Genomic DNA, 24,634 nt, shown 5'->3' on the forward strand with positions numbered 1-24,634 from the left:
AGAGGTCAGTCCTGGGGTGTTCCAGGCCATACCCAAGACCTGCCCCGCTAACCTCTCCTTTTCTAGGATCAATAAATCCTGAGATCTCCATGTGTTACTAATGAATTTGCTATTTTCAATGTGATGGATGAGATTTTCAACATGGAGAAAATTTTTAACTAGGCAGAAAGGTTGGTTGGTATACACCGTGTTAAACATTACTTCACATTTTACTCCTTAAATGCTTTATTTGAAGACCACATGCTCCTGGATACTGGCATAGAATGCCCAGGACTGACTGAGAGAGGACTTGTTCTAGGCAACATGGTGTCTGTGAACTGGAATGGGTGTGGTAAGTCTGTGAACATGGGAGGAACCACAGATGTGACTCATGAGTAAAAAGTCATCTAGGCTGAAAGAGAGAGCTCAATAGCCAGAGATACTCTGGGGAATCATCCTCCAAATGGGAATTTGCCAAACAGGACTCCAAATAATGATCTTGTGACAGGTAAGTCACAGGGCTGATATGGTCATTGCACCCAACCACTATGGTCAAACATGTGCTCAAAATACAGTTATTTCCCATACCTCATCTTCAATTTTATCCGCATCGGTTGTTGGGCGGTAAGCATCCTTGTTGGGATGCAGAGCAGCCACGAATTCATAGTAATCGATGTAGCCATCTCCATCTCGGTCAAAAATGTCAGCAACAGCAGTCATCTCTAACTTGGTGGTAGGAAACTCTGGAGAAAAGCAATCACATTTGGAACATTTTAACGAACAGTGCTTACTTGGCTTGCTGGAGGGCATATAAATACTTCTTGAAAGAAAAAACATTTATGTCTTGCTTTTTGCTCAAAAATAATATATGCCCACTTAGAAGATATGTTATAAAGATACAGTACCCAGAGACTACTTACTGTTAAGTTTTTGGTGTTTTGATTATAGACTCCCTCCTCCCCCACTCAAAAGAAAAAAAGAAAAGAAAGAAAAAAAGGCAATATTTCAGGTATATTGAAAGATGTGATATTACAACTACCCACAGGCCTACCATCCACCATGAGAATTTACTTATCTGCTCCACTACTGCTGGATACTTCGATTATTTCAGAATAGTGACAATGTGGACTAGGATGAAGTTTTTTTTCCTGTTTAGACAACTACCTTAGGCTCTTGAAAAACTGCTTCCCAAAGAAGTGTGAATATTTACAGTAGCCAGGGTGATTTATTAAAATGTGAATCAGATGGTCCCTCAGGTGAAAACCTCTGGTGGTTTCCCACTGTCCTGCTGCCTCTAGGATCAGAGGTCAGATCTGCTCTCTTCACCCAGGGCCTAACAGGTCCTGCACGAGTTGGCTGCTCTTGACCTTTCCAACTTCATCTCTTACCACTCCCCTAGATCATGACAGCCCAACCACATTAATCTTTCTATTCCTAGAACATGCCAAGTTCGTGCCCACCTCAGCGCTTGGAACCTGCTGTTCCCTTTGCCTCTCTTCCCTTAAATATCACCTCTGCAGATAGGCCTTCCTTGGCCACCCATGTAAAGTTGCACAGCTGTGAGATGTGCTCTGTGGCCCTGGCAAGTCACCTAGCTACTTTATGCCTCAATTATTTCTCTTGCTAAAAATAATTGAGATCATGTATTTTGTAAGCTGCATACAGATGTCAGAAACGGGTGTTATGAAAAATTTTGAATTTCAAACACTTTACTTAGAACCTTATCGTTCACAAAAGTTGGCTCTTTAATCTACACCTCAAACAGGTTTTACTTGCCACTCTGTGTCAACAAGACCTTTTTTTTTTTATTCCCAGCAAAATGAAATTCTTCTTTCCATCAAAATGATAGGCCAATTTTAATAATAAGCAGGTACATTACTTCCTCCCTAACCCTATTGCTTTAACTTCAGAAAGACTCTTTAGCCAGAATATCGCTTGCTTCTACCAAGTACAAGGAATGCAGATGTGACCCATGTTTGGAAGTATGAGTGAACTCACTGGATGCTAGAATGCCATCAATAAACTCCTGACGTGTTATCTTCCCGTCCTGGTCCTTGTCAATTCGCCGGAAGAAATCCATCACCCGAGATTTTTTGTGATTCATCCAACGCATATACTTTTTCCTCCAGACATCGAAGTCAAAGTTGGCAAATTCCTTCAACTAGAGAGAAATCATAGGTGTCAACACGATTTATTCTTTTGGCTCTCAAATCTGCCCGGAGCATACCAAAACTTTCAGACATTCAGTAAAGCCATGCAGGCCTTCCGGAGGGGCATCAACAATGACATCCGCGTGCTCTTTGTGAAGGCACAATCTGGGTCCTTCACTTAAAGCTGTGATTGTTTACATGAGCTGTGGTATAGCTCCCTTTGCACTTTTCGAAGGATCACCTTCTCAGATGTAAGGGAATGGATTCTATCCCAGAAGAGAAGTCCTTAGCACTCCTCACTTATGTGATTTTGAAAAGAACTGTGGTCACACTGAGGCCCGGGTCGGAAGGCTCATGTTTCCCATCATTTTCTGAGATGAGAAAATTTGAGTTCTGGCTGGAAGCATTAAGAATCCAACCCGTGCGTGCAGCAAGCATGTTTCTTTGGAATGGTGCCAGAGGGGGCAAACTGCCCGTCTGACCTCCATGTGAAATATTTGGCTTTGGCAGAGGACAGCAGGCCTGAGCAGTGGGCAAGGCGAGGTTTAGCTGCTCGGACTACGTTGGTGAGACAGATTCAGAATGACTGAGACAGGGCAGCCGCTCTCCCCGTGGTCATTCAAACTCCAAAGTTGGAAGGAATAGGGAAAAAAGAAAAAGCCAAAAACCAAATATGCTTAAAACTCAACTGACCTACAGAAATAACAACAAAAAACACAGAACACTCACTTCCGGGCATAGCTGCTTTGACAGGCACAAATAAAAAAAATATAGAAGATATTAGAGGTTTGTTTTAGAAATTAGGAAGTGTAGTACTAGATTTTTTTAGGTTGGTGTTAATGATACTTCAAAACAGATTTCCTCTTCATCATTAGTGAATATTCAGAGAAATCACAAGGTCATAAAAGTTACCCTTGTTTCCTAATTGTGTAACTTACACCTTTACATAAAGGGCCCAATAATGGTTGTTAGTGTGATAAGCTGCACACCTGGAAGTAACTCAGCCAAGTTCTGCTTCTGATTCTTTTTTTTTTTTTTTTTTAAATTTTTTTTTTTTTTTTCAACGTTTATTTATTTTGGGGACAGAGAGAGACAGAGCATGAACGGGGGAGGGGCAGAGAGAGAGGGAGACACAGAATATGAAGCAGGCTCCAGGCTCTGAGCCATCAGCCCAGAGCCTGACGCGGGGCTCGAACTCACGGACTGCGAGATCGTGACCCGGCTGAAGTCGGACGCTTAACCGACTGCGCCACCCAGGCGCCCCTCTGCTTCTGATTCTTGACCACAGCCAGGTGCTGAGGAGGGTCGCATCACAGACCAGAGCCTCATGGACTGGCTGGTCGCTTGCTTGCTTGCCTTCCACAGCTAGGTGCTATGTATGACCTACTCCGTTGTGAGTGGTCTCCTCACCCATGAGCTTTCTCCTAGGGGGCCTGAAGGACACAGTACTGGCTCACCCTGGTCTGTCCTCTCCTTCTAGAGAAGTAGGTCAAGGTACACATAGTAAGAGGGCCTCAGAAGGTTAAGTCACCTCCCTCCAGGAAAGGATGCTTGGCAAAGCCTTACCTCTTCCAGTCTATCCAAGGCATCGTTCAGCTTCCGCTGCCGCTCCAGTGCTAGCAGCCACACCTGCTGCCAGCGGGCAGACAGCTGGTTGATTCGTGGGTTTTTCGCTTCAGACTGTGAAAGGATTGGCATGGGAGGAGGGGTGGACTGACTCAAGGACTTCCCTAAAAGGAAAAATAACTACAAGATTAGAAAAGCTGCTTTTGTCAGTTCACAGAGAGAAAGTGCCATATGTGTTAACTTAGGAGACCCTTAAAATGGTATCCGGTCAGTAAATGCGAAAAAAAATATGGGCAATATTCATGTATTAGGACTGCTCGTTTCAAAACTATTGATCTTCCCTCCCAGCCAACAAGTACTTATTTCATATCTTCAAATCAATTCTGTCCTCAGCGAACTGAGGAAATGTCAACTCAACCAAAAAAAGCAGTGGCTCTAGAGGAGCAGATTTATCTTTTTAATTAAATTAACACAAGACAAACGTAAACAGCTAGCACTGATGACCAAAACACTGGAAAGGCCACTGCAGTAGAATCTGCTCAACCACTTCAAAATTATGCCAGTCCAAGAAAATGGAATATAGTTACTGCATGTTGGTATACAAAAAGTGAGTTTCAAAAAAACATTTTAGTTCAAATCCAATACAGTTTTTGAAAAAATGGGGAAGTTTTTTGTTTTGATTTGATTTTAAAGTAGGCTCCACAACCAATGTGGGGCTTGAACTCACAACCCTGAGATCAAGAGTCACATGTTCTACTGATTGAGCCAGCCAGGTGCCCCAAAAAGAAGTTTTTTGATAGGGACTTGGAAAGTGGTCATCTTCAAATAGCAGGAAGGAAACACCCTAACACAGGAGGCTAGAAACATACTGCTGCCGCTGCGGGATTTCTCGATGAAAGGCGCGTGAGCAGGCTCTATATTCTTCCTTTTGTACGTCTTGGTGACCCGGTCCACATCAGGCTGTTTGCGAGTCATTTCCTCCATAAACATCTGTCAGACACAAACAGGGAAAAGAGTTAAAGAGTTTTCTTGGACTGAGACAGAATCAGGCAACTTCACTCACAAAGCCCAAGCTCATGATGGACAGACCAATTCACAGATGCCTTTGTACACTGTCTCACTCCTTTCAAGAAACAACTGAGCAAGGCACTTACTTCATCAGGTATGGGAAACCTGAAGAGATAAGACATGGCTTCTGACTCCAAGGAGCTCACAGCTGAGTGAGGAAAACCAGGAAGTCAGAGCAATGAATGCCACACAGGATACCAAAGAAGGACCTAGGAGACCCTCTCCTGCTGGTGGCTGTGAAGACAGGCTGCCATGCTGTGAGCGGGCCAGGTGGCTGAGACCTGAGGGCAGCCTCTGGGAGCTAATGGTGATTCTTGGCTGACAGCCAGCAAGAACATGGAGACCTGGTCCTATAACCACAAGGAATCAGATTCTGCCAACAACTGAATGAGCCTGGGTGAGAACTTGCAGCTGGGGCTGACATCTAGATTTTGGCCTGGTAAGATCCTAAGGAGACCCAGCTAACTCAGGCCCAGACTCCTGCCCCATGGAAACTGCAAGAGAGTAAGTGTGTGTTGTTTTAAGCTGCTAAATCTGTATGAATATGATAAGCAGCCATTTAAAAACAAATACACAGGGCAAAGGAAACGGGCTCCATGAGCAACACAGGAAACACCGCGGCCACATGACATGGTGACAATACCTGATGTTCGGCAATGAGGGCTTTAACTCGGTCGATGTTCTGAGGGATCGGCTCCTGGTCCCGCTGAATGAGGGTGGTCTCGGCCCACTGGATCCACGCCAGAAGTTCTTCCAAGAGCTCGGCATTAGCCACCAGTTCTGACAGGGCTGTTTCAAGACGCTGCTGGTGCTGCTTAGCCCACGTCAGGACCTAGGGAGAGAAAGAAAATCCATCGCCTCTCTCAGTCAAGCACATCCTTTGTTTCCAAAGTTTTTTCTTCCATCTGATCCTAACAATGACTTTAAGGGGGAAGAACACTCGAATACTCCAGAGGCCTCACTCTTACTCTAGTGACAGAGCTGGAATGAGCAATCAGCACTCCTGGAAGCGAATCTAGTATGAATATCCTATTAAACACAGGACTTCTCGGGAAGGAAGGAAAAGTACCAAACCATGTCCACTGGAATTCATCACTGAAACCATCACTACACCACCGCTATTCTCTCAGACTGCTGCTCATTACCAAGAAAACAGTCATGACTAAAACGCTAACTTAATTCTTACTGACATATTCACGGTGGGTGAAAAGAGTCCTTATCTGGGGGTGGGTGGGGAAAGCTCAGTAGCATTTTCTCACCAGAAACCCGCTTCACGGGGCACGTGCTGTCCCCTCTGCAACCAGGAACCCACCTCCTCAAAGCGAGCTCGGATGATAGTGATCCAGTGCTTGATGGTAGTGATGCAATCAGGATGGCACACAGCCAGGATGGCTTCTCCCATTGCTACTGCCGCGTTAACATCCACTCGCTTTTCTTCCACTTTCTTCATGAACTCCTTGAACAAAAAAGATTTGAAAACAAAAACTTGAGAAATCTACTCTAGCAGCACTGTTAGTTTACACTGTGAGGGGGAAAAGATTTCAATGCATTTTTCCCTCCTCTATGTGTTAACACAGACCTCAAGCCTGCATTTGGGTGTCTCTGGCACTTTGTTCCCAGTTCTGAAAGACGTGAAAAGGTGAAGGGTTTACACAAGAATGACTTTCTCAGGGCTCCTGGGTGACTCAGTCGGTTAAGCATCCGACTCTATTTTGGCTCAGGTCATGATCTCGCAATTTGTGAGATCAAGTCCTGTGTTGGGCTCTGCACTGACAGTGTGGAGCCTGCTTGGGATTCTCTCTCTGCCGCTCTCCCACTCATGCTCGCTAGCATGCTTTCACTCTCTCAAAATAAATAAATAAGCATCAACAAATAAATTAAAACAATGACTTTCTCTGCTACAGATGACAAGGTATAGGGACCCAGAAAGGTACCTCCTATCCCACACCAGGCATGACCCTCTTCCTATTCTTAGTTTTTCTTCAAAAAAAAAAAAAAAAAAAAAAAAAATCCTGTTTTTATTCATTTCCATGCGTATAAACAATACAGTCTTAGACAAATGACAACTATAAAACACTATGGATATTTAAAAAATACTGAAAAAAAAATCTGCAACAGAATACCACATATAAAGCCCAGATCAAAATCTCCTGATTAATTTCCCACTTTATTAGGACAGACAGTGGCCCTCAAGACTGCATTATATTCTGGATATATATATTCTATATAGACCTTGGTAAGAGGTCCAGTGTCTGACGCTGGTAATGTGAGTAAAGGCAAATGAAGCTGTGTGCAGGTGAGGATTCTAGGGGGTGGTACAGCCCACATTTTTCTTTATATGATACCACGCTGTTTTCACTTGTTACAACCAATACACATTACTTTTGTAAAAACGAATGATGTTTAAGGTATCAAAAAACCCACTAGTCCTTTCCCTTTCATTCCTGCCAAACCAATAATCTGGACCCATTCTGGTTCCAGTCCTTTGCATGTGAGGTTGGAAATTCCCAAACAAAAGCAGGAGGCAGCCCTCACCCTGGTGGGTAGCATGGGTCACTGCACCCTGGGGCTGGATTACCTTATGGGTGTCAATGAGAGACTGCAAGGCCTCCGTGTCATCAGGAAGTGCTCCCCGAAAACGAAGCGTTTGCTCTGCTTCAGAAAGCCACTCCAACAGCATGTGGACTGTGTCCCGAAACTCTTCCGCCTGAAATAACGAAGCACAGCAGATTGAGCCTCTCTGCAGCCAAGGTCCCGGACATTGGGGTAATGTCAGAGAAAGGGTCGGGCCTGAACGCCTTTGTGTGTCACAGGCACTGATGACCCTATCAAGGCCCCACAAAGGTCATCTTTCATTTGTAGATCTTTAAAACCCAAATTAATTTTTTTCTCTAATATGAGTGAACATTAAAATCTTGTAGAATATTCAGAAGATCAATGTTTGGCTTTACATTCGAGACTGGGTGGAACTGATCCTGATAAAGAAATGAGAATGAATCTGCTAGGATCCTCTCCCTTGGGTTGTCGCCAAAAAAGTCTCTAACCTGTTTTAAGGCCTGCTCCAGTCGGCTTTGTTTGGAGACGGAGAGCTTACACACAGTGTCCCAGCGAGTGCTCAATTCCTGGAGCTGCCCTTTCACCCATGTGGTGTCATCACGGCTATTCTCAATCAACTCTCGGCCTGACCGCTTCAGTACCTGAACGGTTCCTGTTCGCTTTCCCAGTTCCTTCTGGAAAACCTAGAAAAGAAAAACAGAAGAATTAGTTTGCTGAGAAATGTTCTGAACCCATGACGTCAAACCACAGAGAAAAGGAATCGTTCAGTCCAGTTGTCCTTGGTAGGTGCTAGTCGTGTGTCTTTTATGCAGAGGGAGGCAGGACAATGTGTAAGAAAGAACCATCAGAAGAGGTGGCTCTCAAGATGAGTGGTGTGGCTCTGGGTAAGCTGTTTACCTGGAGTCCCAGTTTCCTAACTTGTAAAACAGTAGTAACGTTACAGCAAGATTTCCAGAATCGTGGGAGTTAAGTAAGAACACATTCTGCCATGCACATAATAAGAGTTTGTTGTAAATTCGAGTAAAGCTGAATGCTTTCTGCTAAAACAAGAGGATATAATGGAGGTCAACATGACAGGTATAGGTTACACTAAATACCACTGTGCAAGGTGCTGGGCTAGCGAGGGTCAAGGATAGCTCAGAAAAGAACTCATTTTCATTGTAGGAGTCAGTGGAAATGGGTATCTTGAGGGGCTCCTGAATTTAAATTCATTGTGTGACTCAACTGAGAGATACAAACAAGAAGGGGGGAACCCCAAGACAAATTGTACACATCACCAAATCCAAATCAAAGCAATGTTGGCGAATCCTTTGTGACTGATGCAGAATCCCAGCGATACACACGGAGCGAGGAGTGGTCTCTCTGACAAGCAGAGACACAGGCTCTTCCAAGACTTCCTTTCTCCCCTGGATGGTGAGTCGGAGCAGGAGGCCTGCTTAGGCGGAGGAACCCAGGGCTCTGCCTCCACGCGGCGCAGCTCCCGCTCCTCACCTTATGGGCGTCCATGAGGTTCATGACCAGGTCGAGGTCCCCGTGCACGGGCTGGTCCTCGGCCAGCTGCGGCTCCACCTTGTACAGCCAGTCGACCAAGGCCTGCAGAGCATCCATGAACTGACCCGAAAACAGCAGGGCCTCCTCCAACTTGTGCTGCCTGAGAGAAGCACACAAACCTCACTGTTTTGGGGGATCCCTTTTCTTTGACTGGCTCACAGTTCTGACTGCTGAAGGGAACACTGCTTGCACTCTACAGAGACAGGGCCCTCCATGCTGGGCTGGTTCGAAACAGATAAACAGTGACAAAGAGCTATGCCTAGACATTTTGAACCAAACTGCTCTCTAGAATGGATTTAGTATAGGAAACAAGTGCAGATACCCTTCTGGCATCTTAGGAGTCCAATGGTTATATATATGGATACACCCTAATGCCCCAAGTTCTGTGCTAATCACCTTACACCACTCAGGTGGAGGAGGACAGTTTCAGCCACGGTCTGAGTCAGGAGTTGTGTGACCCTGGGCTTTCTCTTCACCTCTGTGAACCTCAGTCACCTCATCCAAAAAATTGTGGAGCACAATATAAAGATATCCTAATACTTAGCATAGCATAGTGGGCACCCAGGGACAGGAGTACAACTTATGGAACCAAACTCAAAAGCTTCAAATCCCAGCTCTGCTGCTTAGTAGCTGAGTGACCTTGGGGGAGTTAAAAACCCTCCTTATGATAGTTTCCTCATGTGTAAAATGGGAATAACAGAGCCCGCCTCAGTGGTTGTCAGGTGGATTAAGTGATTAGTAGCCCCTTTTTGGCACATGCTCATTAGTGATTGCCCTGTCAAGGGCAGGTATTACAATGGTTACACGAGGTGCTATGTGCAGAGGCTTTGCTCAGTGCCTGACAGTGAGAGAACTGACACAGCCATCAGTGTCACAACTTAGTCACTGACAGAGAAGTGTAGTTACTAATCTTCTGTTGCTATTGGCTTGAGTTTATGGCCTTCTTGCTAATACGGTAAGGTTCAAGTTTAAAATGAGAATTTTAATACATTTTATTCAACTTCACAACTTGCATTGAATGAACCAGAGATATTGAGATGCTACAAAACCTGTTCTGATGCATTAGCTTTATTGCCATTTTATGGAATCCAATTAACAGTCTTTGTTAGTTTCAGGATGACATACAGACCCACAAAGCAAATATTCGTACTCACCTCTCCACAGACTTGCCACAAACAGTATCCCATTTGTCTCTGACTTCTCCCAGTAAATTGTCAAGTTTCTGAGTGTCATCAGGAAGCAAAGTCTTTTCTTTCAGGGCTCTGCCAGTTCGAATTGTGGTATCATACACAGGCTGTTTGCCACCAAGGGTTTTCTGAAATTCCTGTTTCCAAAGAGAACAGAAAGAATCCACGCTAAAAGATGATGTCTTGATTTGGAACAAAGAAAATTTTTCAGTGTTCAGGTTGGTAATGGATGTCACTACTTCTTGAGTTAACAACAGCTTATCCTCGAGAAATTTAAAAATTTTGGGTGCGCCTGGGTGGCCTACTCAGTTAAGCATCTGATTCTTGATTTCGGTTCAGGTCATGATTGCACGATTAATGAGATTGAGACCTACATTGGCCTCTGTGCTGACACCATGGAGCCTGCTTGGGATTCTGTCTCCCTCTCTCTCTCTGCCTGTACCCCGGTCTCTATCTCTCTCTCAGAATAAACTTTAAAAAAAAAAAAAAAAGAAAGAAAAAGAAATTTATAAATTTTTGTTTATACTACATGTAGCAGTGCACAAAAATTTCTAAAAGCTTGTTGTTTTAACTGGTTACTCCCACAATCACTTTGTTTGAACAGTTATTTAAATGAGTGATTCTTATGGTTAGACCCTATGTAGATACAAGACAGCTAGCTTCATCATCTTGATTTTTCAACATTAACCTTTTTTTTTTTTTTTTTTTTTTTTTTTTTTTTTTTTTTTTTTTTTTTACTAGCTCTGATTTCCATTTTTTGCAAACTTCAGTGAATACCAAGGTCAGGACCTAAGAGCCATGAACCGCTTTACCTTATGCTTAGAAAGCTGGAGTTTAATTTTGTCCGGGTCATTGGATATCTCCAGCTCTGAGTCCAGGTGACTCTCTGCATCTTCTAGCCAATCAATCAGTTTTTTCCAAGCTTCATGGAACTGCAATTATATAAAAAGTAAGAATGAATATGCAAGCTACACTTTCATGTAAATCATATCAGAGGCTCTACACATGCAGCCCAAGATTGTTCAAGAAATTGGTAGCTTTCTTTCCTAACTTACTTGTTTTGCCCTCTTCCTGGCATCATCCAGTGATCGCCCTCTTTCAATAGACCGCTGGACAACCTTCTCCCATCGAGACTGGACGCTGACCAGCAAATTCTTGATCAGAACAACATCCTGTTTTTGGCTAAGGAACTTTAACTGATTCCCGGTTTGATCCAGTTCAATTATCTGGTCTCGATGAGCATTGACCTCATTAGCAAACACCTGAGGGGAAAATATAGCTCTTTTTAAACTGAAGATAAGATAGAGGAGCTTCTTTCTCAGCTAGTCCCCTCAAAAGGCAGGCGACATTGTAATGTCACAGTTACCTTGTGCTCCTCTATCTGGGAGAGGACAGTGTTTAGAATCAGGCTGGGAGGAGAGGCGATGTTGAGATTTTGCTCTGCTAGAGTGAGCCAATTGATGAACTCTTGCAGGGAATTCTGGAATTCTGTTGCCAGGTTGAGGGCCTCTTCCAGCTTTGACTGAATTTTAATTAAAACACAAAAAGAGAAAGTGCCAAATTCAGGAATTGTAGTTTCCAGGACAAAGGCGTGAATTGTACACTAAAAAAAATGATCTCTAAAGAGGAAGCCTCACTTAACCTCCAAACATGCCCTGTTTACAAACAAGGGGGCAACGTTAGTGTCTGAAACCAAAACAAGGATGTATAAAAAGGAAAGAGCACAATTTGCAGCAAAGTTGCTTTCTCTGCCATTCCCCACTTCCTGGGACATTAAAGAACAGGGATAGAGCTATTCAGTAAGTGTAAGGGAACAGATCCTTCAGCGGTGACAGCTGCAGGGTCTGCAACTTGTTCTGGGCAAAGCCTCACTTCCCTTTGATGTACTTTTTCCAGTATAAAAACAACTGAATGAAAAGCACTTTACTGTAAAGATGATGGTCACTGCATTGCTCTATTTAAATGTTTTCAGAAAATATGGCATCTGAAAATGTGAGGCTGAAGCTCATTCTTTTTTTATTTTTATTTTTTTAAGGAAGCTCTAGGCCCAACTTATGACCCTGAGATCAAGAGTCGTGTTCTACCAATTGAGCCAGCCAGGTGTCCCTGAAGCTCATTTTTAAGCTACAAGCAGAAAAGGTGAGGGGGAAAAAAAAGCCATAATATTCTAAGCAAAAATGTGACACTAGATACAAATTTTTAGACACTGCTCTAAATCAGAATGGCAAAAACAATGGCTCATTCAGGGCATGTCCACTGCCCAAAAATGCACCCCAATTCCAGAGTCTACGAGCTCCAGAGAAGCTCTACCCACAACACGTAGGTGATGGCCTCTGTCCCTGGTCCATTTAGCAGGCAGGCATGTAATAATGACAGGTTGCTAAAAATGAATATATTTAAGATATTCATAGAAACCCAAGATGTACACTACAAATGTTATTGTTAACTGAGTTATATATACTGTATAGGTTTTTATTTTTCTTTGTATTTTCAAGTCACTCTTGTAACACAGAAAAACACTATTATCAATGTTACAAAAACGTACAGACCTAATGTAAACAAACCAAGAGAAAAATAAAATCTACCTCAAATTTATTACAGAAATGCTTAGAAATTAATAATATTGCAAGTTCCTAGATAACAGGAAATCTTTCCACATCATTTTATCTATTTATTCCTTAATATAGCACCATACACACTTACTACAGAATATTAGTGATACTAAAATGTAAAGTTCTTGCAAAATCAGAAATAACTATCCCTGACACCAAGCCCTTGTTTGACCAGTTCCACCAATGATGGGTAAGTATATCTTGAGGCAACTTGCTCCACTGATAGGAAAACATAGAAATTTCTTGATTAGGAGCCAGAATCTGCCTCAGTTTCTTTAATTAGTCTTAGTTCTGCATTCTGCAGAAATTAGATGATAGTCTGTCAAAGAATTAGAACACAGCTCCACACTCAGTGTCTCTGGTCATTCTTCATATAACAGAATTACCAAATCTCACACTAAAAAAATTCTAGGAAATTAATGGTACTCTCAAAGTATCCATTTATATGTGTGAATACTTCTGTCCATTAAATTTCACAATGATAGGGTTCATGCCTTTGCTTCCACTATATAGCTAGCACAGTGCCTGGCACATACATGCTTAATAACTGTTGAATGGATATGGCCAACAGATTTGAACACATATTTTACATTAGATCTGCGCAGTACAGAAACTCTGTGCTGAGTAATACTCCGAAATTTGGTACTCATAAAAAACAATGTTGTGAGGCCTTGATCCCTGATCACTTTTCTTTTGAAGAGAATTTGATTTCTGAAGAAGAGTGGGAAAAGGTCACAAAATTTACTCCTCTTCTGATTTTTTTAGTAAAATTATTTGCACACTGCCAAATTCCTGTGGAGAATATTAGCCCAACTCCCTGCATGTTCTGTTCCCACCCTCCCAATCCCAAGCCAGTGACTCCAACATGACCTTGTTTTTCAGTAGGAACACAGATCAGTGATTACTATGAGTTATAAGTCCATCACTCAGCAGTTAACAGCCTCATATGTCTCAACTGGTAAAGGCAAAAAAAGGAATGAACGACAAAAGCAAATATTGGCAGAAACCAGTACCATCAATGCAACTTGATATGGATGCAAAATAGAAATTTAACATCAGGAAAGATAGCTTGATTAGTACAAAAACGATTAAATCAAAAACGATAACCAGTTCTGCAACTTCTGGTACTATATAATGGTCTCTGAAAAATCTTCACAGAAACTAGATGGTAATTACATGCGATGGTCAAGCAAACTACTCAAGCCCAATAATCACACACTGTATTTTGTGGTGATACCTTTCTTTCTTCCATCTTACTGCTGACCACATGCCACTTCTGTTCCAAGAGAGCTACACTCTGTTCTGTCTTTGAGCCAGACCCAGAATCATCGCGGCTTAGAAGCATGAGCCTGCCCTTGTCAAGCAGTTGATTATAAGTCTCTTCCTTGGCTTTGAGCTGGGAATAGAGTTCCTACCAAAAAAAGAAAAAAAAGTCAAGAAAGGGATTGGTAATGCCAATTCTCTGAAAGCCACCCACACACAGATTTATAAGCACAGTTGGAAAAGTCCAGGAAGGTCTCATCTTGATCAAAACCCTTTCTTTTGGATTCAGTTCAATTCCTGAGCAATGAATCCTACCATTCTTCACTAAAATTGAAATAATTTTGTTATCAAGAAGATTTCCTTAAGGATCAGAGATCACAAAAGTAGACCCCAATAATTTATTTCTCCTTTACTTGAAACATTTGCCTAGAAATTATGTTGCCTTTTTTTCTCAGCCCCTTTCTTAAAATATTGTCACAGTATCTATCGATTTCTGTAAGTCCCTTCAATACTCTTTTCTTAGACACATGCATGTTAACATATTTGTCTTAATGCTCTCACCTTCAAGTCAATATTCTTAGGCCAACTGACTGACCAACTCAAAATTTAACAGCTCACCAATGTATTTCCAGTCAAGCTTCCCTGTCACCACTGCTGCCTGTGGTAGGGGCTCTTAAAAGCCCACGTAAAAAGCAGTAATCCTTAAGGTCATACTATATTGTCAGTAAAAATGTGCTGCTTTGTAGACTCCTAGATACATACAGGTCTGTGAATTCAGAAAGTTCTGAGTAGGGGATTATGTTCAACTTCAAGAAGCTTCCATTACCATATGTGTATCAAGCTGTTCCCTTGCAGTTTCAGGAAGTCCTCCTGTGGGCTTAGATGCAGAGAGTTGGGTCTCCATTCTAGTCAGTTCCAAGAGAAAATCTTCAATTTCACTGTGGAAACCCTGGGCCTTTGAGAAAAGACACATCAGTAAGGTCAGCAGTCAATTCTCAGCTTCAAAAGTAGACTTCCTAAATGACCACATGAAGAACCTATCCTGAGGGAGGAATTCTGGGTTGCTCACAGGGTTGTTCTGTTGCTGGATTAGCACGGGGCCAATATACTTATTTATTTTTGGAATCTAGCAGAATCCTTTGGACTTCACTGTAATATATGATAGATGTCTGATATAACCTGATGAATCAATCAACAGACTGAAGTACTATTGAACATGGACATGGGGGGATCCTCACTTGATTTAAGAAATAACTGAATCTGTGAGCAAGGTTTGTTATGGCAAAGATTTACTAACTAACTTTGAATAGTAAATAAAGAGACAAGGCTACAAACAAATCTGAAAAGAATCACTCAATCAAAAGCTATTCTTTCCAGACAAGTTCCAGCACAGAATTAACCATCTTCTTAAGACATGGAGCAGGGGCTGGGGTAGGGAAAGGAAGGTTGGTGAGACATTCTCCAAATTGTTTTCCTTTCACTGACTCAGACAGGCTTTCTTCGGATGTTATGTGCACAGCTCCACCTCCCTAACTTGGACAATACACGCACCTGCTGCAATGTCAACTGAAGCTGCTGTTCTCTCTCCTCTGTTTTTTGTAACACTGACTCCCAGCACTGGTTCATAGTTTCCAAACGGCTCCTTAGGCTGCTGGCGTCATCTCCAGCACTAGATTCAAGAAGCTCATTGCCAGCTTTGTTGACTGTTTCTACTGTGGCTTGATGGGCCAGAACATCATTTTTTAGAACCTAAAAGACGTTGAACAATGTAACTTAGCTCCACAGATATCATCAAGCCTGGTTCCCAACGGTACACACAATATCCAGAGGCTTCTGGTGACAATATTGGGTCTCAAGGCAACAGGCTTAGAGATGAAAACTGAGGGCACTTACATGGTGCTTTGCGAGCTCAACTTCAATGACTTTTGGGTCTCCGCTTACTGGTCTCTGAGCATCCAACAACTCCTCAGTGTGAGTCAGCCAACTCATCAGTTCCTCTAAGGCATGCTGGAACTGGCCAAGGGCCAGGAGAGCACCTTCTAGTTTGTGCTATTCAGAAAAAGACATAAAGGGAATGTTGGTCAGGAAATTAGAAAAAAGGAACTAGTTGTCCACTGATGTACTCTACCATCTGCCTCACCTGTCTGTGGGCAATTTTTTCACCCAGGTTCTCCCAGAGGTGTTTGAGTTCTGTCAGCGGTTCTCGGATAATGTCTCTATCCGTCTCATCAGTAGCTTTCTTTAACATCAGCTCACCCTGGTGATTGAGCTTCTCCATCTCAATTTGCTGCTGGTAAACTTCCACTTTGAACTCCTATCAAAGACATACTAATGTTAACATCAAACCAAATCTTTAGAAACAAAAAAGAAGCAACTCTTCTTCAAAAGCCATTCCTATTTACAAACCTTCATTTCATTTAACTGATCTTTAACAGTGTTGAGGTCCGTGCCAACAGGGGGCATGGTGCAGAGCTTAATCACAGTGTTATCTAGCCAGTCAAACATAGCCTAAGACAGAAATACAAACAGTCAAAAACCAAAAGAACACAAGGAGTTGGGAGAGAATTAGCATTACCTCTGCTGACATAAGTGGACAAAAATTAAAGTACCTTGTGATGTCTGTGTTTTCAGGTGGGGGTCAGAGGTAAGGGATAATGATCTTTATTCCAGTGATATGGGGATTTAAGAACAGAACCAGTGTTATCAGGATAATGGCCAAAATAAATTAAACTCTGGAAAAACTAAATGTGAATAGCAGTTGAGTATTTGTCATGGCCACCTAGCAAGCTCAGGATGTGGTGAAACTACTGTGCCAAGCTGTGCTTCAAGGTAACTTGGTTTTGGAACCTTTTGGCAAGCAATGACTTGCACAATAAGTCCTGCTTCACTGTACAGCCACCCTGAGGATAAATATGATGATGAAGAGCATGGCAAGAATCGTAGAAATTTGGAGGTATTTTTCTCACTAGGAGTGGAAAGCTTCAGCTGGAAATATCAAAACAGCACTGTCTTAGTTTGGAAAATGCTCCAGTCCTGTAAAGGTGATCCACTCAGATGCTGGATCCAAAATATGACAAAGAACATGGAACTTATTTCTATGGTGGCCACTGTGTGGCCTCTCACCTGAAGAGTGTCCTGATACTGCACAGCAGCTTGCATGGCATCCTCAAGCTTTTCTAGCCTCTCCTTCCAGGTTTTGTTTAAGTTCTCCCATGCATTATTCAGCTGGGGGGAAAACAGATTCTTTAATTAATAACCCTCTTCTGTGTGAGTCCACTAATGTTTCATCTGAATTCCTTATCCAGTTTTCCATATACCTCATCAATGCTCTTCTTTACTTCGGGCTTCTCAGTTTCTCCACAGGCAAAAATCAAATCTGCTCCAAGGATTCGAATAAATTCCAACTCCTCATGCAGACCATCTGTCTCTTCCTTAATAGTCTACATGTAAATGAACAGATCATAAGCCAAAACAGAAAGCAGAACAGAACTTCCCAAACTTTGCAAATGTAATTTATACCCCCATCAACAGCAGATGCTGAACAGAACTGTCAATTTCACAGAAGCCTTTCAATGTCCTTAATATTTCACTTATATAAACAGTGAAACTTCAGACTCAATTTATTTCTCTTTCTCTCTCACACACAATATGTATATATGGAATATATTTATATATATATAACAATACATAAAAAATAGTCTGGGAAAGGTCTAATGAGCTTTAATAATTTATGGAACGTTTATCCTTCCAGCTGCCAGAGATTTTCTCTTTTTTTTTTTTTGAGAGAGAGAACATGCTTGAGTGGAGGGAGGAGAGAGAGAGAATGCCACAAAGTGCAGAAAGAGGGAGAGAGAGTGCAGAGCCCAGAGAGGGGCTTGAGCTCACCTGACATGGTGCCTGAACTCAAAAACCTTGAGATCATGACCTGAGCTGAAGTCGGATGTTCAACCGACTGACGCAGCCAGGCGCCCCCACCAAGGAGATTATGATCTATAGCCAGAAGTCTATCATGGGGAAGTATATCAACAAGGCTAAAATAATATAGTACAAGTCACCAACTTCAGAGCTGAGAGACTAACATAATAGAAATGCTAGGCTGTATAATTGTGGAGAAAGTCCGTTCTGTGCCAGATCCTAAAAACTGGTTCATGCACTGGCAATGACAGGGGCAAGGAGGGGGGAGAATGGCAGAAATAAGACAAAATATCAAGATAGGCAGGACTTTACTTAAAGAGACAAAATGAGATGAAAAATGCATTTCATAAAAACTAGGCTCTCCAAAAAGACTAGAAAAGGGTAGGTCAAAGTAACAATTGTTATCTCTGGATGATGAATCCAAAATTTATTTTCTTTTCTATCTGCTATTTTTCTACATTAAAGAAATTTACTTGAAAAAAGAAATTTACCTGAGAAATAACGTACACTATGGAAAGAACTAAAATCAGAAAGCACATTCTACTAATTTGAATTAAGTTTAAAATTGATAAAAGGATTACTTTTGAGTGATGGAACTACCCTATATCAAAATTACAGAGGTTGTAGGAGTGTATCCAGGCGGTGAAACTTGTATGTATAAAGAAGAGAGAAATCTTTATTATAACGAGCACATATTTTTTAAGTGGAAAAAAGTCCTATTAAACAAACAACAACAATAACAACAACCTCTTAAGGAGTAGGCCTGGGTAAGCAGTTAACACAATATACTTGGATAAAGTGATTTTCTAGAGGACAAACACATAAAAGACAAGGTTTTGTTTCTGTCTTACCTCAGCAGCTTCAACCTGTTGTTTGATTATAGATGGGTCAATGCCTGGGCTTTCCAAGTCATGGACAATGTCCTGGGTGTCTCTGATAGTGGTCAAGAGAGCCGCCATGTCATACCAGAACTTCTCTGCTAGTTCAAGGACATCAAGGAACTTAATTTCTCGTTCTTCAGCTCGAGCTTTGATGTCCTCCCAGAAGAATACCATCTGATCCAATTTGTCCTGGATTTCTGAGGGAATAAACAACAGATATGAATGGGACTTGAGTACTTGAATCCACTTCATCAGAAATTTCACCCAGTTCTCACATTTTCCCCTGAAATTATCCTTTAAAAAGCTCTAAAAATTTATAACCTGAAGGACAGTTTTTTTTACCTTTGTTTTATTATTATTTCAACATTTGTATTTTCTGCTTATGGTGGTCTCCCACATAAAGAGATCACAGAGATGGCATGGAAATGTGTTATCATCTAATACAAAGGTACTGCTCAAGTGCAAAAGACCTAACTTCTAAAGGGGCTGAGATGAGAACTCTATTTCTTTTTTTTTTTTTTAATTTTTTTTTTCAACGTTTATTTATTTTTGGGACAGAGAGAGACAGAGCATGAACGGGCGAGGGGCAGAGAGAGAGGGAGACACAGAATCGGAAACAGGCTCCAGGCTCTGAGCCATCAGCCCAGAGCCCGACGCGGGGCTCGAACTCACGGACCGCGAGATCGTGACCTGGCTGAAGTCGGACACTTAACCGACTGCGCCACCCAGGCTCCCCGAGAACTCTATTTCCAGTGTTCTGTGTCAAACTCACTGTTTCCTATGGAAAGTGTTCTATAAGATAGTTATGCTCCACCTACATTGGACACTGCAATTCATATTAGGGGTTAAAAGAGCATCTGTTTCCTGGCCTAGGAATCCAGCTACCAATTGTAATCTTGTTTCAATGGGGAGATGTGTTCTGAATTCTAAATGACTTTCCAATTACTTGGGGACTGCCTTTACATTCAGTGAAGTATATCTGGTGGGATGCTGGAGTAAGCACAGCCTAGAATTTACTTTACTGATTTTCTTTAACAATAATTAGATTCATGAAGCACCTTTTGCAGCCAAGTCCTTGTCGGCTCCCTGAGATCGTGCAATGAGCTCTTCTCCACGGCGCTTCAGGGCCTCAAAGGAAGGCTGAAGCTTTTCCAGCTCCACGGTGGCGCTCTTGTTGTCACTGACACACTCTCTGATCTTGTCCACTTCGGCAGGGATCAGCGGTGGCATACGCAGGCGAGAGGAGAGATTCTCCAGAGTCTCCAACATAGGCTCGATTTTATCATGGAACTAAACAGATGTTGGAACGTTAGCCATCACAGCAATACTACTTCATCACACTTCTGCGGGAAATGTTAGGGAATAACAGGTTATGAATCTACTACTCTTTCTGGTAACTTGCATTCGGCTTAGCCCGATGGCTGTCAAGTGTTAGGTCTGCCTAAGAGACTGCTTTGGGCATAGCACACCAGTGCTGGCCCATCAAAAAAAGAAAGTAAACGTTTATTTTCAAAACAAAAAAAGATATCAAGTAATATGCCAGAAATCGACTCAAGTCATTAGTGCTGTCACAGTACTTCCCTGATCCCAACTAGTGTGACAAGGAAGGGACAAGACCATGAAACTGGTGAGAGTCAGTGTGTCAACATTTCAGATGACAGCTGCATGCAACAGATTAGACCAACAAGTTAGAGGCCCTCTACCAACTGTGTAAATGGATGGGGAACTCAATATGCCACATGACTTAGAGATTAAAAGTATCCTGGCATGCAATTTAATAACCCATTATATGTAATAGTGAGAAAGGAAAAGGTCAGCATGATGAAAGGTAATTAAAGAAGGCCAAATCTATCCTTATTCTAAAAGAACAATTTACCTTCCCGCTTTTCAGGTACTGTGAATAACATGATTGTAATTATAAAATTTTCATTTATAATCTGAAGCAGAGAAGGGGGAAAAGGGTGCAATGCAGATATTCTTGCCCCCTTAAGAAGTTCTCTAAAACCAACTCTGGATTCATTGCAATGAAGCTTAACTCTAGTGTCTTACACGGGAGACACAGTGGGATTTCCTTGACAAAATCACTCCCCGCTGCTCCCTCACTTTTAGGTTTTGCCCCAAGTGAGACTGGCATAATAAACCAGACTAATAAAACTTCTTCCACGACAGTAAAGGGCAATTTCCTTAAAGGTAAATCTTCTCAATTCTCAGCTTCATAAGAACCCCCTAATCCCAGTAGGGGTGGGTACCTTACCTCTGCAATCTGTAATGGTGGGCGCGGTCAACACAACAATGAAATGTGACGATGTGGGGAGGACAGGAGCAGGCAGCAACAACACAAAGTAACACATTCCACAATGTGAGTGAGAGATGGGACGGAAGGTGGGGGGAAAAACTTGAGTAAGTACAAATATTAACCAAGAATATTGACACTAAACATAGGAATAAAATACCCAGACATGACAAAAATACCACTAACAGCAATATATTAGTTGAAAAGTATGTAGTTACATGCTTTAAACTCCACTGCTGGTGGTTTATGTTTCTCTTTGGCTCTTACTTCTCCCTACTCAAGCATCTTTCTCTGCACCAGGAGCTAGCTGGTGGCCTCTTGAGTAAGAAAACTAATGTGCTGTCTTCCAAATCTCGAAAGTAAGAGGCTGATAGGAATCTCACTTTTCTTGACACATTTGTTGCTTCAAGGTGAATTTATCCAAAATCATCCCTGCTAAAGACTCATCACGATAGAAAAGTTTTCAAGAAAACTGTCAACAGACAGTATATACCAGCCAAGATGAGACACCCCCCTCCCCCCTGCAACCAGCCATAGTGTTGGTATACCAATGTTCCTTGGAATGAAAACGTAATAGGCACAGGTTCCTGATCTACTGATGACATATCATCTGCACGTTGGTCTAGACATTCCAGACCACAGAGGCACACCTGATACAGAGATCTCGTGCTTAGACTAAAGGGTAGTTGAAGGGAATAGGACTTAAAGACACACACATACCTGAGCCGACTGGGAAACAGCCTCGTCCAGAGCCAGTGCCCGCTGGCGCACCTCCTCTTTTATTTGGGCATATAGGTTTTCTGCTTTCTGGTATTTTTCCTCCACCATTTCCCCCTCTTCAGGGTTTAACTCCTTTAGTTGTGGGCCTATCTTTAGCAGCTTATCAATATGGGGTTTGTGTTCAGCAATGGATTCCCTGAGTTGCTATGTAAGAAAATAAAATGATTATTTTTGTACCAAGCTCGTATCAACTTTGAGAGGAAAAAATGGAATTGCTAAAAACCAGCAAGTCCCAGCATCGCACCATTTATGGAAAAGAAAAAAAAACGATCTAAGTCTTAGGTTCTAACACTACCTAATTCTCTTAATTTTCAAAAGCCAGTTCAGACGTCCCAACACCAGGAAGCCTTCCCAGACACATCATCTCTCACTCCTCCTCCCCCTCCCTGTTGATACAAGCTTAATCCCCCTCTTCTGTACATATAAATACTTCCATGCACTATAATTTGCATGGTTAAATAAGTATCTGTCCCCCTCCTCAAACTGAGAGACATTAAGCAGGACAAGGCACAAATGGCAACTTTTCTAGTAATCCAACCACTCCTTGACTCTACTGCTGGCCCCTTCCAGTTTATATCCATCCATGTATAGGAATACAGAGAAAAGAATAAGCGCAAGCCATTAGCCACAAATAAGAGAGACATTAAAAACTATCTTTAGGGGCGCCTGGGTGGCGCAGTCGGTTAAGCGTCCGACTTCAGCCAGGTCACGATCTCGTGGTCCGTGAGTTCGAGCCCCGCGTCAGGCTCTGGGCTGATGGCTCGGAGCCTGGAGCCTGTTTCCGATTCTGTGTCTCCCTCTCTCTCTGCCCCTCCCCTGTTCATGCTCTGTCTCTCTCTGTCCCAAAAATAAATAAACGTTGAAAAAAAAAAAAATTAAAAAAAAAAAAAAACTATCTTTAATGGTAAAAGCATTAGTTGAAGTGTCTACAAATTTCCCTTTTCCCTAAAGTCCATGCAGCCAATGCTTTCTGACATTGTTTCACTCCAGCTAGGGCTTACCCAAACGGAAAAAGCCACCCAACCATATCCCAAGTCTCATGACGCCCCACCATATCTGGAAAGATTTAAAAATACCCTTGATGTTTACTTAGTTCTTTATTTCTGCAGTACCCAGGTTTCTGACATCTCCATGCTCTTTTTCTTTAATGGATTCATATTAAGGACAAAGGAAGTAATTCAGGTATGTATTGTGTGTGTGTGTGCGCGCGTGCGCAAAAATTCTAACCAATTAAGATTTAACTTCATAACACAGAACTTCCACTTGGTAGGCACTAAAAAATATGTTGTTTTAAAATAAAGCGTAGAGCCAATTTTGAGTTCTGCCATTGCATAAAACCTGGATTGCTCCTTACCCTCATTTCCTCTTGCTGCTGCCTGAGCTGCTCATGATCAATGGCTGGAGGAGGTAACTGTGCTATCAGTGCCCGGGTCTCCTCAATCCAGGGGCTGAGCTCCTCGTAAGTTTCCCAAAACTGGTTCACCAAGACCTGTGCCCGTTCTAGGCGGGTGTAACGCTCTGAATTGAGCAGACTAATGGCTTCATATTGCTGTATTAGAGACTCTGTCTTTTCCTATGAACAACAAAATATAAAACTTATTACTATCACGAATCCTTCTCTTAAGGAAAAAATGTAGGTATATATCCATAAAAAATTAAAGAATTTCTTCAGTTTTTTATGTCCAGAAATGGATTAATTAAGCAAAATTACAACTGATTTTATTTTCTTTATACTTAACTGAATTTTCTATTTTTTCTTATCATATATATGTATTGTTTCTAGACTTTTTAACACATGAAAGTAGTTTCAAAGACAAACAGAGCAAGCACGACACAGCATAACAACCTCTTAGAGATGACATACAACCTCAGACATAGCATTATTACGGCAGGTCAGTTCAAGACAGAACATCTCAGGGGCTGAAATGGACCCTCTGCCCACTAACTTTGACTTGTCTTTTCTCCTCTGATAAAAATGTCTTCACAAACCAGACACTTAGGCTTCATATGTTTAAAATGAGTAGTTCAATTTATGAACATTTCGGAGGAAACAGTGGTTAACCATAACTTTTACAAGAACAAGCAAAACTGATCTACAAGTCTCTTGGCCAATCCTTTTAGAAATGGGTATGATCATTTACAAGGGCCTGAAGAAAGAATATCTGCATATGGGTCTGAAAAATCTATCATAGATACTTAGAGAGGTAACTCAAAGACCCTTATGGACTGAAGATACATAGCAATTCCTCTGTTATAAAGAAAACAAACCTGCAATGTATTTCACATCTTCTGGCAGGACTGTTTGGACATTTGTGCACATAGGGTTAGGGACATGGCTCCCCCCAGAACATCAAATTGCACTTTAATACCATTACCAGTGACAGAGGGGGAAAAACCTTGTCATTTCACAATTGTACTGATTCACCACCATCAAGACAAGATAAACATGGTAAATAAATAAATGCAATTCACCTGTAATATAGCTTTTTGTTCCTCTCCACATGTGCCAAAGATTTCACCACGATGACTGAAGAGTTCATCCATTGAATCTTTGTGTCGAATGATGTCAATAGAGAAAGCCTTTGAAAGTGAACTACAGTTAGGTCACGAAGTAAGAGAACCCCAAGCCTGTGTTACTGAAATGTTATTAGACACAATTTATGAAAAACTCCTCACTCTGATGAAGCCACATCAAAACTATTCTATAAAGTTTGACACTTTGCCTATCCATACATCTTCCATGCTTATCTTTTAGTAGCTTACAAAAGTATCATCTATCCTAAAAATCATCCAGAAAACTGCTAACTATTCTTTCCTGGATTAATGGGCCTAT

General features: G+C 41.8%; 1 protein-coding gene across 14 annotated transcripts in view; it reads right to left on the bottom strand.

Moving 5' to 3' along the window:
* MACF1 (microtubule actin crosslinking factor 1) overlaps nt 1-24,634 on the bottom strand; it is a 231,296-nt gene that overhangs the window by 17,998 nt on the left and 188,664 nt on the right. For 13 of the 14 annotated variants that reach the window (XM_047084219.1, XM_047084212.1, XM_047084216.1 and 10 more), the window contains 27 exons: nt 24,274-24,381; nt 23,156-23,374; nt 21,742-21,945; nt 20,983-20,991; nt 19,787-20,018; nt 18,699-18,925; nt 17,250-17,372; nt 17,056-17,157; nt 16,339-16,440; nt 16,073-16,246; nt 15,826-15,981; nt 15,484-15,681; nt 14,759-14,887; nt 13,907-14,080; nt 11,424-11,579; nt 11,113-11,319; nt 10,870-10,989; nt 10,025-10,194; nt 8,811-8,970; nt 7,808-8,002; nt 7,342-7,470; nt 6,076-6,219; nt 5,407-5,595; nt 4,565-4,685; nt 3,696-3,859; nt 1,978-2,140; nt 568-722 (listed from right to left, as the gene is read on the bottom strand). In XM_047084219.1, the coding sequence (XP_046940175.1) occupies nt 568-722; nt 1,978-2,140; nt 3,696-3,859; nt 4,565-4,685; nt 5,407-5,595; nt 6,076-6,219; nt 7,342-7,470; nt 7,808-8,002; nt 8,811-8,970; nt 10,025-10,194; nt 10,870-10,989; nt 11,113-11,319; nt 11,424-11,579; nt 13,907-14,080; nt 14,759-14,887; nt 15,484-15,681; nt 15,826-15,981; nt 16,073-16,246; nt 16,339-16,440; nt 17,056-17,157; nt 17,250-17,372; nt 18,699-18,925; nt 19,787-20,018; nt 20,983-20,991; nt 21,742-21,945; nt 23,156-23,374; nt 24,274-24,381 (4,230 nt within the window). The remainder of the gene's footprint in view (nt 1-567; nt 723-1,977; nt 2,141-3,695; nt 3,860-4,564; nt 4,686-5,406; nt 5,596-6,075; nt 6,220-7,341; nt 7,471-7,807; nt 8,003-8,810; nt 8,971-10,024; nt 10,195-10,869; nt 10,990-11,112; nt 11,320-11,423; nt 11,580-13,906; nt 14,081-14,758; nt 14,888-15,483; nt 15,682-15,825; nt 15,982-16,072; nt 16,247-16,338; nt 16,441-17,055; nt 17,158-17,249; nt 17,373-18,698; nt 18,926-19,786; nt 20,019-20,982; nt 20,992-21,741; nt 21,946-23,155; nt 23,375-24,273; nt 24,382-24,634) is intronic. The other variant, XM_047084220.1, reaches the window with a different exon arrangement.

Source organism: Lynx rufus, unplaced genomic scaffold (genome assembly GCF_022079265.1).
Source record: "Lynx rufus isolate CCGP_SWC_20201006 ecotype Redwood Valley unplaced genomic scaffold, mLynRuf1.p SCAF_2, whole genome shotgun sequence".
In the NCBI taxonomy this organism is placed as follows: Eukaryota; Metazoa; Chordata; class Mammalia; order Carnivora; family Felidae; genus Lynx; species Lynx rufus.